This window comes from Oncorhynchus masou, chromosome 19 (assembly GCF_036934945.1).
Source record: "Oncorhynchus masou masou isolate Uvic2021 chromosome 19, UVic_Omas_1.1, whole genome shotgun sequence".
NCBI classification, from domain to species: Eukaryota; Metazoa; Chordata; class Actinopteri; order Salmoniformes; family Salmonidae; genus Oncorhynchus; species Oncorhynchus masou.
Window position 1 is genome coordinate 31,227,026 of NC_088230.1, and position 14,339 is coordinate 31,241,364.

The 14,339-nt window shown below is 42.0% G+C and overlaps 1 protein-coding gene across 2 annotated transcripts in view; it reads right to left on the reverse strand.

The window, feature by feature from the left end:
- The window catches only part of LOC135506176 (beta/gamma crystallin domain-containing protein 1-like), a 46,913-nt gene that overhangs the window by 21,167 nt on the left and 11,407 nt on the right, over window positions 1-14,339 (reverse strand). For both annotated transcript variants that reach the window (XM_064925655.1, XM_064925654.1), the window contains 6 exons: window positions 13,888-14,055; window positions 13,347-13,385; window positions 12,135-12,253; window positions 7,127-7,286; window positions 4,061-4,200; window positions 959-1,085 (listed from right to left, as the gene is read on the reverse strand). In XM_064925655.1, the coding sequence (XP_064781727.1) occupies window positions 959-1,085; window positions 4,061-4,200; window positions 7,127-7,286; window positions 12,135-12,253; window positions 13,347-13,385; window positions 13,888-14,055 (753 nt within the window). The remainder of the gene's footprint in view (window positions 1-958; window positions 1,086-4,060; window positions 4,201-7,126; window positions 7,287-12,134; window positions 12,254-13,346; window positions 13,386-13,887; window positions 14,056-14,339) is intronic.

Consider the following 14,339-nt stretch of genomic DNA (forward strand, 5'->3'; position numbering starts at 1 on the left):
GAAGACAGATAGGAGATATAGTGAGAGATTGCACCGCCCAGAGACTGGACAAGCCTCATTCAGATTGAATGAGTGCATTCTGTCTCTGCGTCTGAGTAATTTCAGTATTTTGGTACAACAGTGAACTTAATAACCTTCATGTAGAGTGGTATAGGACATAGAAAGACGAGGCAAAATGCCATTAGAACACTTGACAATTGCTCACTAGTCATCCAATGTTGAATGCTTGTTGGCCAACAGCTCACTCACTAGTCAGTCATGACTTTGCACATTAATCTTATCACATGTCCATAAAATACATGGGTTAAACTACATGTCCATGAAGATACATGTTCATAAAGATATATACTGTAGCTTTAGACACATTTCCACAATTCAATAAAAGCTCAAATGTGGCTAAACGAGAAGATTATTCCAAAAATAAAGATATACTTTTATAGATTAGTTCATTCTTTGCGTGTACTGTTCTTCTGCCTTGGAAATGATTTGCTAGTCATTGGCACCTGTTCTTTTCAAAAGGTAATTAAACATTGAAAACAGAAAAAAAGGTAAAACAAAGGTTAGGAGATAGAATAAAACAAAAAGATAAATTGTAAATGAACACAAGCCTTGTTTGTTGTTCATCGTCCTTCTTACTTCCATTGTATTTTATGGACATGTAGTTTAATCCATGTAATTTAATGTGCAGTACATATGTAGGATATTAATTTGAGCCAGTTTGTTACAGCAGGAAATGAATCCTGCAGTAAAAGGATACAGAATGTGGATTATAATTCATGGCCATTTGTTGTAGGGGTTGATACCTTTTTTCGTTAAAGAAAATCAAATTACAAACTTTAGAAGCCTTTTGAAACCTTGAATACAATACAATTTTGCATTTCCTACTGCATTCTCGGCAACAAAAGAGTAATCAAATTAAGATCCTACATCTGTTATTGTGAGATACTGTAGCACCCACCATTTTGAGGGGTCTGAGGGATCCGATGAAGGGTGTGTTGAACCCCCAGGTCTCGGGATAGGGGTACTCTCCTTTCTCCAACACTGCCAGGAGGCCCTGGAACCCTGGGTCACTGAACACCAACCACCTGTGTTGGGGAGGAACAGGAATCCCTAAACATTATGTACACACCAATGGATCAGTCATCTGTTCTTCTAAGCAGGGTACCTCCCATTCCAATTCAGGCTAATCCAGACTTGAGATCAGTGTTTACATCAATTTATTTTACCTCTATTTAACTAGGCAAGTCAGTTAAGAATAAATTCTTATTTTCAATGACGGCCTAGGAACAGTGGGTTGATTGTTGATTGACAGATTTGTACCTTGTCAGCTCGGGGTTTTGAACTTGCAACCTTCTGGTTACTAGTCCAACGCTCTAACCACTAGGCTACCCTGCCGCCCCAAATCAATAAATGATTTACATGAATGTCCAAATTGTCTTAAATTTAAATCGGTCCACAGGTGAACTGAGATTAGATTCAAATAATGGGCAATTTTGAAATAATGGATTAAATTTCCATTCATCGCCTGAATTGATTAAACTGAAATGTTAAGTTATTGATGCCAATCCTGGTTCATATTATGCCTGTGTATCACACATAAAACATCAGTGATAGATTTACGGATAAACTCTATTCTCCATCCAATGCTGTGCTAGCTTCTTTTACCCCCAGTTCTGTACAATGCTAGATTACCTTGAGTGAGGCTAAGGAAAGAAAGACTGTACAGTACTCAGATATTCCGTGTGTGAGTCAGAAAAAGAACCGCAGGGAGAGTTGCTAAGGAAACACAGGCCAAAGTATTCAGGGAATAACATTGGTGTTGAGTTGATTACTGGCCTGGTTCAACTAGACTGAACGCTGTGCTCACCATTCAGTCTGGTGCCATGATGTACTGTATCATTGGTCTGAGGCTAGATGATCACTTCTTTGACAGCCACAAGTATTCAACTCTAATTTTAACTGCCTCCAGTAAGAATTTCCGGGATGGTCGGGCACAGAAAATAATGTTTCCTGAAAGGGGACTGTTCGATCTCACGTGCCTGTAAGTAAACCGTCTTTAGTCGCAGTTTGGCAACGAAGAGGGAAATGGTCTATTGTCTATTGTGGTGTGCTTCAGCTAGAAGCCAGGGCACACAATGTTCTGAAACGTACCCCTCACGTGGGAAAAATAACCTTTGAAATCTTTGCCAGATTCTTTCTTTCCTTTTTTCTCTCTATACCTCTTTCTCTCTTTGCTTTTACCAGTTTCTTCCCTCACCCCCCTTTCTCTACCTCTATATGTCCCCCACCTTTACCAGTCTCCTACCCCACCTCTCTCTCTCTCTCCCTCTCCCTCCCCACTTTTACCTTTCTCTCTATAGCATGCAGGGGAGGGGGGGCAGTAATCATTATCTGTCAGTGCTTTCTCGCTCTCCTTAGCCTGCAAATCAATTGCATTAAAACATTATTTATCCCTGAGGGGCAATCACTTTGAGCATGTGAATCTGCAACAACAACACCATGACAGCATACCACATGCAAGCCACATTAAAATGAACGCCTCATTCAAAAACATCAACATGCCCATCATTATTTAATCCAGTATTTCCCAATCCTGGACTGAAAGGGGTGTACGTTTTGGTTTTTGCCTAGGCACTAACACACATGATTCAACTAATCAACTTACGCCTTTGATTAGAATCATGTGTTAGTGCTGGGACAAAAACCAAAATGTGTACCCCCCCTTGGGTTCCCAGGACCAGGTTTGGGAAACAGGGTTTGAATCATTTCCTGACTCTTCTTCAATCCAAATTCTTTGAAATACTTTAAAAAAAAAGAAGCTTATCTGATCTGGCACTCTGAGCAGGCTTAGTTTTAAGAGTAAACAAATTATATTTGAACTCAGGATCAGGTTCATTACGGCACACCCCAAAAAGTAACACAACAATCAGCATTTCTTGTTGTCCCTCCCTGGTTCAATCAGTTTTATTCCCATTGGAACCTAATGAACATGACCCAGGTTTGGTTCAGTAGCAGCCAGAAGCGATGAAATAATTAACGTAGAGAATTAGGATTGCCTGGTCGCTCAAGGCTCCGAAATGTCATTATCTCCAACTGAAACAGTAATTGAATTCTCTACAATAGCAAGAGTTGTATTGCACGGCAGTATGTAATGCTGATCTCCCACTGCCTACCCAGATCTCATTAGAAGAACCATGAGGAGAATGCCTTGTTGCTGAGGAGGTTTACAACAAGAGCCAAGCAGCATACTAAACAAACTAAAGAGGTACCATAGACATCTAGAGGCACCGTTCAGGAGGACTACACTCACTGACAACCCAAAGGGATCAAAAAGGTACCATAGACATTTAGGACAGGGTTGGGCTAACTTTTTGTCTTGAGAGCCACATCAGGATTTCGAAAATCAACAGGGCCGTAGATTTATTTCTACCAATTTGTTTGTCAAAATCAATTTGGGGGCTAGGAAAAGGGCAGTTGTTTGAAAATATAAAGGTCCATTATAATTTCTACATACTTTTTAATCTAGTGGATTTTTTTTTCTTCTTTCAAATAATAAATAAAAATAAATAAAAGATGTATGCCGGATGTTTCAGTAACTACATATCTGGACGCAAGAGTAATAAGGCAGCATACCAAATGACACCCTATTCCCTATTTAGTGCACTGCTTTAGAAAACTGTCCATCCCGTGGGCCATAGTTTGACCACCCCTGATTTATGAGGAGCAAAGATGCACTTACACAGAGTGGACTGATCCACTGAACCACTACACCATAGACATTTATATGTAGCATTTTAGGAAGAGCTAAGATGCACCTACACCCAAGAGCAGGGTTTCCAAAAGCTCGGTCATGAGGCCCCCACGTTGTGGTTTTTGCCCTAGCAATACACAGTTGATTCAAATAATCAAAGCTCAATGATGATTTGGTTATCTGTGTAGTTCTAGGGCAAAAACCACAACGGGAACCCAGGACGGGTCACAGGAAAGGGCTTGGAATACCCTGCCCTAGAGTGGACTGAAGAGGTACCATGTAAATACAAACACCATTAGATACACTTACACTCCAGAGTTGACTTTGATGGAAGCTGTGTTCTGTGGGATACCGAAGGAGCTGATCTCTACTGTGTCGTCATGGTACGGTGCTAGCCTGCCGTGGCCCTCTGGTTCAGTGAACAAGTCAATATGGGGAATGCTGTAGTCCTACAGAGGGGAACACAAACCCAGGAACAGTCACCATACTGTGAAGGGAGAATTGTGATTGATTGCATTGTGGTAACACTTTATTTAAAACTGACAGATATAATGCTTTATGTAAGCATTTATACCACAGCATTGTTGAATACTTGTTTCTAATGACCTTTAAAGGGCATTCTAGAGTGCGCATTATGTTTCTCTTTATACAATGGGTGGGTCTAATCCTGGATACTGATTAGTTAAAACTGCATTCCAGAAGGTGTCTATTCCCCAAATTACCACCGGCAAAATACGTTGAAATGCCTGTTTACTCTGTTCTAATCTCACTGGGCAATCCACTGTCTCATCAGCCCAGCCAGGCAATTTATAAACTTGATCTCCGCTATAAAAAGCATCTAGACATTATCTCCCATTTCAACAGCGGTGATTTGTATAAACCTTGCTGCCTGTCTCTCTGAAATTTGCAACATTGTTTCAATATTGAAATTTGGTCTCCAGCTGACCATAGTAATGAATGTGTTGGGAGTCGGGATGAGACAGACAGGCAGGCAGCTTTTCTCAGCCAGTCAAAATCATGAATCAACTGGCATCATTTTTATGGATACATACAAAGTAATGTCAATAGAAAACAGGTCAAATTAAAGTTTGAAGTGATTGTGTTAGCTGTGTTTACATTTAGCAGATCCACTTATTGCAACTTACAAGTGAGTGCATACATCTTCATTCCTACTGTTCCCCCTTTGGACCCAAACTCACACCTCTGGCGTTGCCTGTGCCATGCTCTACCAACTGAGCCACACGGCTAGCTCCCTTGAACAACAGTGTCCTGACAAGAGACCACATTTCCTATGCCAGGCAAAATTGTGCATCATTATCTCATTGTTATGGATGTATCCAAATAAATGTCACTAGAAAACAGCTTAAACAAATGCAAATGCAGCTATTTTTCTGTTATTCTGGCTGCACTGTTTGACGTGACAGTAAGTTAGCCGTAGTTGGCTAGCTTGCAAGCAAGTGATAAGAAGATTGCAAGACTTAACAACTGGGTCAAGTCTCTGATCAGCCGATTTTGGTAGCAACCTTAGATTTGTGTCGGCACTATATCTCTTGGAAGAATGAAATAGTATGAATAAATGAATCAATCATTATTTGAATATATTGGTAACCCGTTGTATGAAAGCGATAATGCCCTCGAAGCCGGTGTTTGGAGGATATATTGGCACGGTTTGCCGGCCGTCGACTTAATAACACTCCAAACACCGGCTTTTCCAGCATTATCACTTAAGTAATGCACGGCAATAACCAACAGCTATGAGGTTCATTCTAATATGTTCTATGTTTGAGTTGCTTTTGAAATAAAAGTTTAATTGAAAACATCATTGGCATTGTTGAATTCGATTTTCATAATAGCAAGCTAGGAGGACAAACGTTTTGGTTAGCTAAGTTTAGTCCATTTGTTTGGTTACCAAAACATCTAATGTAGCTATCTAGCAAAGTTAAACTTGTTAGGTACTTCAATGGATGTTTAACACATTTCTATAAGCAAATTAACACATTTCTAGCTGCAAATGGGTTGTATTATAACCTTGGGATAAGCAGAATAATCAACTCAGGCCTTCTGTGGAAAATAATGCAACTCAGTTGACGGTCAGTGGCAGTCTGCTGTGCGTTGTGGCACACCTTTCATATTGTGCATTATATTTAACAGAACCCAAAGCCCCTCGTCAGGGTTGCCAGGTCTAGCTACATTTCTAACCAATGACCTCGGAAAACCAAGGCCTGAAAACTAGTCGTGCAGCAAGAGAGGAGTTGCCACATTTATCCAATAAACCTTTTACCCATAACGTTATCAAGTGAATTAAGAAGGAATATAGAAGTAATTTATAAGGATGTAGGCTACGAAGCAACATTTGGTTTCCATCAAAATATGACTTATTGCCAGTTTAAGAATATGTCAAAAGAGAAAATATACATGGCCCGTATCAAACTTTCCAGATTATTTTCCATCAATGTATGTCGATTTAACTTGTTTTGACTGCTATGTGTTTATAATTGCAAATCAACTTTGCCATGTTTTGCTGAGCTAGATCTAGGTAGCCTATATATTGCCCCTGATAGGCCAACATCTAATTTCAGGGAAAAGTCCACAATGAAGCTGACATTAAATCTGGAGAATGATACATTTGTGATAGTCTGTGGCCATGATCACAATTGATGACTTCAAATTTAATTAACTGACATGGCCATTAATAATTTCATAATAATACAAGGCTACAACAACAGAGTTATAGGCTATTTATTAAATATGTTTGCCAGCTCCAGGTAGGCTGCACAAGTGGCACAAATTGATTTGCAGCGACTCCAGCGATATCGTAGGTTCAACATATTTATTGTATCAAATGGTAGGCTACAGTAGCCTAGAATGGCATAGAAATGAATAGCCTACTTGATGGCCAACAGATGCAGATGTACCCTATCATTCTCCACACGTTTTCCCATAACAGAAGCACACCAGGGAGTTCCATAACTTCCAATTCAAATTTACACCCACGCTGCGCTCCAGACCCTAGAACTGAGCATGAGTAAAACTCCAGACCCTAGAACTGAGCATGAGTAAAACTCCAGACCCTAGAACTGAGCATGAGTAAAATTCAGTGAAATATACTGTACATTTCTTTGAGAGAAATGCCATGGCGGCCGCAGTTCAATTAGAAGTAGCCCAAAAACCTGCCACCCGCGACCAATACATTTTCACCAGCGACAACGTTTTCAAAGTAACCCAACTGGTGGGAAATCAGCAAACATGGCAACCCTGCCCCTCGTTGATTATCCCTTATGGAGTATTAGCCTTTATTATGTCTTATTATAAGGCTCATGATATGTTACGCTGTGTCTCTCTATGTAGCAACATTTACAGTGAGTGGACACTCACCCATACAGCCAGTCGGATGGAGCCGATGACCATTGGTATGTCGACATGGGGGTGTGAACCTGGCGGCCCTGCATCTGCCCAGACATTGGTTAGCTCAATAGGCCCCTCCTCTAGGGCAATGGAACGTCCCTCGAACCCAGGCCTCTCATAAAGCACCCAGCTGCAAAGACAGATAGGAGCAGGTAAACAAACACATAAAATATGAATAATAGAAATAGAATAATTTGAACAATATGATTATCTCTTTCTCCTAATTGATGTATTATTTTACATGTATTTGATTACTGTCGCATTGATTATGGATGATCTGCATTAAACATATTCGCGTGAGTGGGAAGACGCTGAGAGAGGCATTCCCCTGGAGAGGGGAAACCGGAGTTAACCAGGTATTCCATGACTAAAATCCATGTTTGGTAAGCAAGTCTATAATTGCATCTGTATTTAAATGTAATTGCAGATGATGTTGTTTAAACCTCTAAAGCAGACCTTTGACCTGTTATAAGTGCTGATGTGATAATTACTTGTAATCTGTACTAGAGGTCGACCGATGAATCGGAATGGCCGATTAATTAGAGCCGATTTCAAGTTTTCATAACAATCGGAAATCGGTATTTTTGGGCGCCTATTTATTTATTTATTATTATTTTATTATTATTTATTTTTTTGTTCAGATTTTCACCTTGTCAGCTCGGGGGATCAAATCTTGCAACCATACAGTTAACTAGTCCAAGCAATAACGACCTGCCTCTCGACCGATTAATCAGTATCGGCTTTTTTGGTCCTCCAATAATCGGTATCGGTGTTGAAAAATCATAATCGGTCAACCTCTACTCTGTACGGCTAGTTACCAAGACCACTGTGCCTTATTTGGAGGTTCCTACAAGATTTAGTGACATTGTCGACAGAACAGTTGTTTCTGATAGTGGCTATGTAGACCTCCTTTATTCTAACTGCAGAAATGCATACAAGGCACTCTCTCGTCCTCCCTTTGGCAAATCTGACCATGACTCAATTCTCCAGCTTCCTGTTTACAAACGAAAGCTCAAATGGGAAGTACCGGTGATATGCTCATTACAGAAGTGTGTCGGATGAAGCAGACGCGAGGCTACAAGACTGTTTTACAGACTGGGATATGTTCCAGGATTCATCCGGTAACATTGAGGATATCACAACAGTCACAGGCTTCATCAATAAGTACATAGACAATGTCGTCCCCACAGTGACGATAAAAATGAATCCTAACCAGTGCTTAATTGTACATTTGGAGGTGCCGGAACAAAAAGTGAGCCAGAGAGGGGGGTTACCCGGGGTGATCTGAGGTACCAGAAAGCATGAATGCATTATCTTGCTTTTGTGAACTGGCATAGATCAGTAGAGGCGCTTGCAGGAGTTGCACACAATGGGGATTTTTTTTAATAGCCAAAGTGGCCCTTATAAACGCATTTCATGCAATTCTATTTAATTTTAGAATACCTCACAAATGATCGAAATGATAGGCTACTTTGACACTGACAAACTGAGATGAATAAAAATGACCTTGTAGTCCATCCATCATTGGCCTAGGCCTAGGTGTGTGTAAATGGATGGAGGAAAGGGGGAAGGAGGAAAGTCTAGTCCGAAAAAAGCTTTCTAGTTTCACTGACTCACCCAATGATGCTCAGCTCACTCACCGGCGACAGCCGATACGCTCGTGCCAACAGCTTCTCTCTCTTAATTCACTTGGTAAAACAATGCTGTTCGTTCAATAGGCCTATATGGAAGCTGATAACTTGGTAGCCTACAGACAGATTAGTCTTTTTTTCTGTGGGATCCCTTTGCTTTCCAAGCTGTATCTTCCAGCAATTGTATTAGAAATATTGTGAAAGGCTTGTTTTGGCTTTATGCTGTTCACTGACAGGTTTGCAGCATGTTCCTGACTGTAGGCATGCCTCGTGATTGGGCTACACACAATCCACAACTAGGCAATTTTGCATTTTGATTGGCAGTCATTGTAAATACGAATGTGTTCTTAACTGACTTGCCTAGTTAAATAAAGGTAAAAGAAAAAGAAAGGTAAAAAAAAACAGGGCTGTTGTGGGGCAGGTCAAGAGCTGTAAGTTCCTTGGCGTCAACATCACTAAGGACTTAACAGGGTCCACACACACCTGCAAAGTCGGAAAGAGGAGACGGCAGCGCCTCTTCCCCCTCAGGAGGCTGAAAAGATTTGGAATGGGCCCTCAGATCCTCAAAAGGTTCTACAGCTGCACCATCGAGAGCATCTTGACTGGCTGCATCACCGGTTGGTATGGCAATTGCACCTCCCTTGACCGCAAAGCACTACAAAGGGTGATGCGGACAGCCCATTACATCACTGGGGCCGAACTCCATGCCATCCAGGATCTTTATATCAGGCGATGTAAGAGGAATGCCCGAAAAAGTGCCAAAGACTCCAGCTACACAAGCCATAGACTGTTCACTCTGCTACCTTCCAGCAAATGGTACCGGAGCATCGGCAGCATCGACAGCTTTTTCCCCCAAGCCACTGCTAAATAGTAAACTAATGGGCTGATCCTACACACACTCACTAGACTATATATACACACCATATCATTCACACACACTACATTGGCACTCCCACACTTTTGCACTGCTACTCTGTTCTTTTCTAAAATTGACTCTTATTATTATTATTATCTATCCTGATATCTAGGTCACTTTACCCTGCCTTCATGTATATATTTTTGATTTCTTTAACCTTTATTTAACTAGGCAAGTCAGTTAATTAAGAACAAATTCTTATTTACAAAGTTGGCCTACCCTGGATGACGCTGGGTCAATTGTGCGCCACCCTATGGGACTCCCAATCACAGCCGGATGTGATGCAGCCTAGATTCAAGCCAGGTACTTGCACTGAGATGCAGTGTCTTCGATCACTGCGCCACTTGGGAGCGCACATACAGTGTCTTCGATCACTGCGCCACTCGGGAGCGCACATACAGTGTCTTCGATCACTGCGCCACTCGGGAGCACACATACAGTGTCTTCGATCACTGCGCCACTCGGGAGCGCACATACAGTGTCTTCGATCACTGCGCCACTCGGGAGCACACATACAGTGTCTTCGATCACTGCGCCACTCGGGAGCGCACATACAGTGTCTTCGATCACTGCGCCACTCGGGAGCGCACATACAGTGTCTTCGATCACTGCTCCACTCGGGAGCGCACATACATACAGTGTCTTCGATCACTGCGCCACTCGGGAGCGCACATACAGTGCCTTCGATCACTGCGCCACTCGGGAGCACACATACAGTGCCTTCGATCACTGCGCCACTCGGGAGCACACATACAGTGTCTTCGATCACTGCTCCACTCGGGAGCGCACATACAGTGTCTTCGATCACTGCTCCACTCGGGAGCGCACATACATACAGTGTCTTCGATCACTGCGCCACTCGGGAGCGCACATACAGTGCCTTCGATCACTGCGCCACTCGGGAGCGCACATACAGTGCCTTCGATCACTGCGCCACTCGGGAGCACACATACAGTGTCTTCGATCACTGCGCCACTCGGGAGCGCACATACAGTGCCTTCGATCACTGCGCCACTCGGGAGCACACATACAGTGTCTTCGATCACTGCGCCACTCGGGAGCGCACATACAGTGTCTTCGATCACTGCTCCACTCGGGAGCGCACATACATACAGTGTCTTCGATCACTGCGCCACTCGGGAGCGCACATACAGTGCCTTCGATCACTGCGCCACTCGGGAGCGCACATACAGTGTCTTCGATCACTGCGCCACTCGGGAGCGCACATACAGTGTCTTCGATCACTGCGCCACTCGGGAGCACACATACAGTGTCTTCGATCACTGCGCCACTCGGGAGCACACATACAGTGTCTTCGATCACTGCGCCACTCGGGAGCACACATACAGTGTCTTCGATCACTGCGCCACTCGGGAGCGCACATACAGTGCCTTCGATCACTGCGCCACTCGGGAGCACACATACAGTGCCTTCGGAAAGTATTCAGACCCATTTATTTTTTCCACATTTTGTTACGTTACAGCCTTATTCTAAAATAGATTAAATAAATAAATCCTCAGAAATCTACACAATACCGCATAATGACAAAGCAGAAACAGGTTTTCAGAAATGTTTGCAAATGGTCTGAATACTTATGTAAATGTGATATTTCAGTTCTTTATTTTAAATAAATTAGCAAATATATTTAAAAAACTGTTACTCCCTGTATATAACTCCATTCTTGTGTATTTTATTTTATTCCTCGTGTTAGTTATTTTATTTTGTATAAAAAAATGTAAACTCTGCATTGTTGGGAAAGGTTCGTAAGCATTTCACTGTAAAGTCTACACCTGTTGTATTTGGCGGACATTACACTTTTTCTGTGCTCTTGCTGGATGTCTTTCTGTTGCAACTTGAATGAATCCAGATGCATTTTTCTATTGACTATCAGAGGCCGCTCATCTTAATTTCACCCGGAAGTTCTCTTTTACACGTTTAACTCTTTCTGTCGCCTGAAATCCCGAACCTGCTTGGCTAACATTACACTCCTTGTACCCCATGTTTTGCATGACAAGGAGTGTAAAGACTGGTACCCAGGCCACTTGACTTTGGACTAGTTTATTGTTTGTGCATGTCCCAGTATCATGTAGAACAATAACTTTGGGTGGTTGATTCAATAAAATGAAGTAATATGAATGATAAACAGTCCAATATAATTGTTATCACGCATTGGTATTTCCTGACATGAGTCATAGGATGGGATGGTATTTGAAACCATCGAATAACTCAGCTTGGCATGCCAGATATTCTCTGCCAAGAAAGTACTACGCTACATGTTATGTAAATATGCTTTCTACAGACGCCAGACAGAGCATACAAAGCTGTGTGTTTTTCTGTTAACTGGATATTCCTATTCCAGACCTTGCTTGAACTTTGAAAACAGAACATTTACTCTGTAGGATATAAGAGCCAGTTTGGCTGTGTGACTCACCATCCTCTCAACACCTTCACAGAAATCCTAGGAGACAGTTGGAGCTGGGTGGCATCCACCAAGTCTCTGAAGACTTCATAAGTCTGGCCGCTAAACTGATCATGCTCAAACAACACCATCTAAATCATAGGAACATCATAGGAACATTTCAAAACATCAAAAGAAAAAGATGTCATGAGCAGCTCTGATGAAGGGCCGAGAGACCGTAAGCTTAATAAACTAAAGTGAACCTGGCAAGGTGCACTGTGGGTTTTATTTTCTTGAAGAAAGCATAAAGAGAGAAGGAAATGCTCAAACATCACCATGGAAACACCATGTGTCATTTCAAAATATCAACAGAAAAATAAATGCTGTCACTGCCTCATTTTGAAACGTTGTTGGTTTAAAAAAATTATGTATATGTTTTTGAAGAAGCAAACTTCCATTTATCCGACTACCAAAACGAACTGTCTTTTAATCAAGACATCAAGAAAAGGAAGTACATTAACTCTCCCTCTCTCGGAATCTGATGTCGATATTCCATCACATTGTATGACTCATCGGGTGACTCATCATATGACTAAGTTGGCAGAGCTACCATGAGAGTTTGTTAGGATGTTTCATTCCATTCACTTGTAATTCTCATCTTCAAGCATTATATAACCTCACAATATAACATCCCAAAAGGCAGCCTATTCCCTTTATAGTGACTGCTTTGGCCATCGAGCTCTTGTCAAAAGCAGTGCACTATATATGGAACAAAGTGTCATTTGGGATGCCACCTTATCACTCTTGCATGCAAACCTACAGTTACTGAAACAGCATAAAGAAAATAAAGTACATGTTTAACTGCCTGCCTTCCATCCCCACCCCCTGAGATTCCACAATGCAATGCTTTACCACAGAGTTTAAATGACTCTTGGCAGTACAGAATAGCTTGTTCTTAAACATATCCAGCTGTAGATCTGCTCCTTTCTCAAACAACCCCATTTTCCCTTGATGCGAAACCATATGAAACAGATGTCTTCAATAACACAATGGTAGAGTCCCAATGGCACCCTATTCTGTATAGTCCTATGGGTCCTGGTCAAAAGTACTGCACTACATAGGGCATAGGGTGCCATTTGGGACACAAATAATAGCTTCTCCTTCCATTCAGTTTCAATTCTATCCTACTAATTCTTTCAATTCTATCCTGGTTCTTTGGAAATATCTGTTTGAAGCTGTGCCTACCTTTCCTGGTCGCCTATGGGATCCATTCACATCCTCTCTCTGTAACACCAAAATCACATGAATACTGCAATTATCATGACATTCTAGATGGTTATCTTCAATGTCATAAAATCCAGGTTCCAGAGCTGCTTATCAGTGTTTAAGTTAATTGTGTGTACTGTGTTCCAAAAGGGTTCTGCAGCTGTCCCCAGAGTAGAGACATTTTTGGTTCCAGGTAGAACTGTTTTTGCTTCCAGTACAAAGGGTTCTACATAGGAACCCAAAAGTATTCTTTAAAGGGTTCTCCTATGGGGACAGCCAAGAACCCTTTAAGGCTCTAGATAGTTTTATTTCCTAAGACTGTGTTCTGCGTACTGTGTACTTGTTTGTGGGTCAGTCCTTTCTGACTCATGGTTTGACTATGGTTTGTTTTATTGACTATTATGAGACATGTTTAAGTCAATTAATATAACTGTTTTATACATAATACTTAATGAATTTTACACACGTGTAACCCCTCAACCCACCCATCCATCCATCCCCTTCTCCCACACACACTTACATGGTCAGTACGAGTCCCTAGTGGGCCAGCCAGAGGGGCCATGGCCTCGAGTAGGGAGGATGGAGGAACCAGAGGAAGATTCGGTCTTCCATCCAGCATTAGGAGTCCAGGCCTGATATTCAAGTCTCCTCTACCACCTCCGTCAAGTGACTTCATCCCTCCAATAACCTGATATAACCAAACAATAACCATTAAATACCCATCAGATAAGGATCCGTGTGTGAGGCAGTAAGACATGCTTCCCTCCCCGTAACAACCTACGGAAATACAAAAACAATTACTGAAATAGGATAACATGTTGAAACACAGAACAGTGTCTGCGTTCTATGATAATGTTCTGCTAATCAACAGGAAATCCAACAGGAAAGCCAAACCCGGACGACGTTGGGCCAGTTGTGTGCCACCCTATGGGACACCCAAGCACAGCCGGATGTGCTGCAGCCTGGATTCGA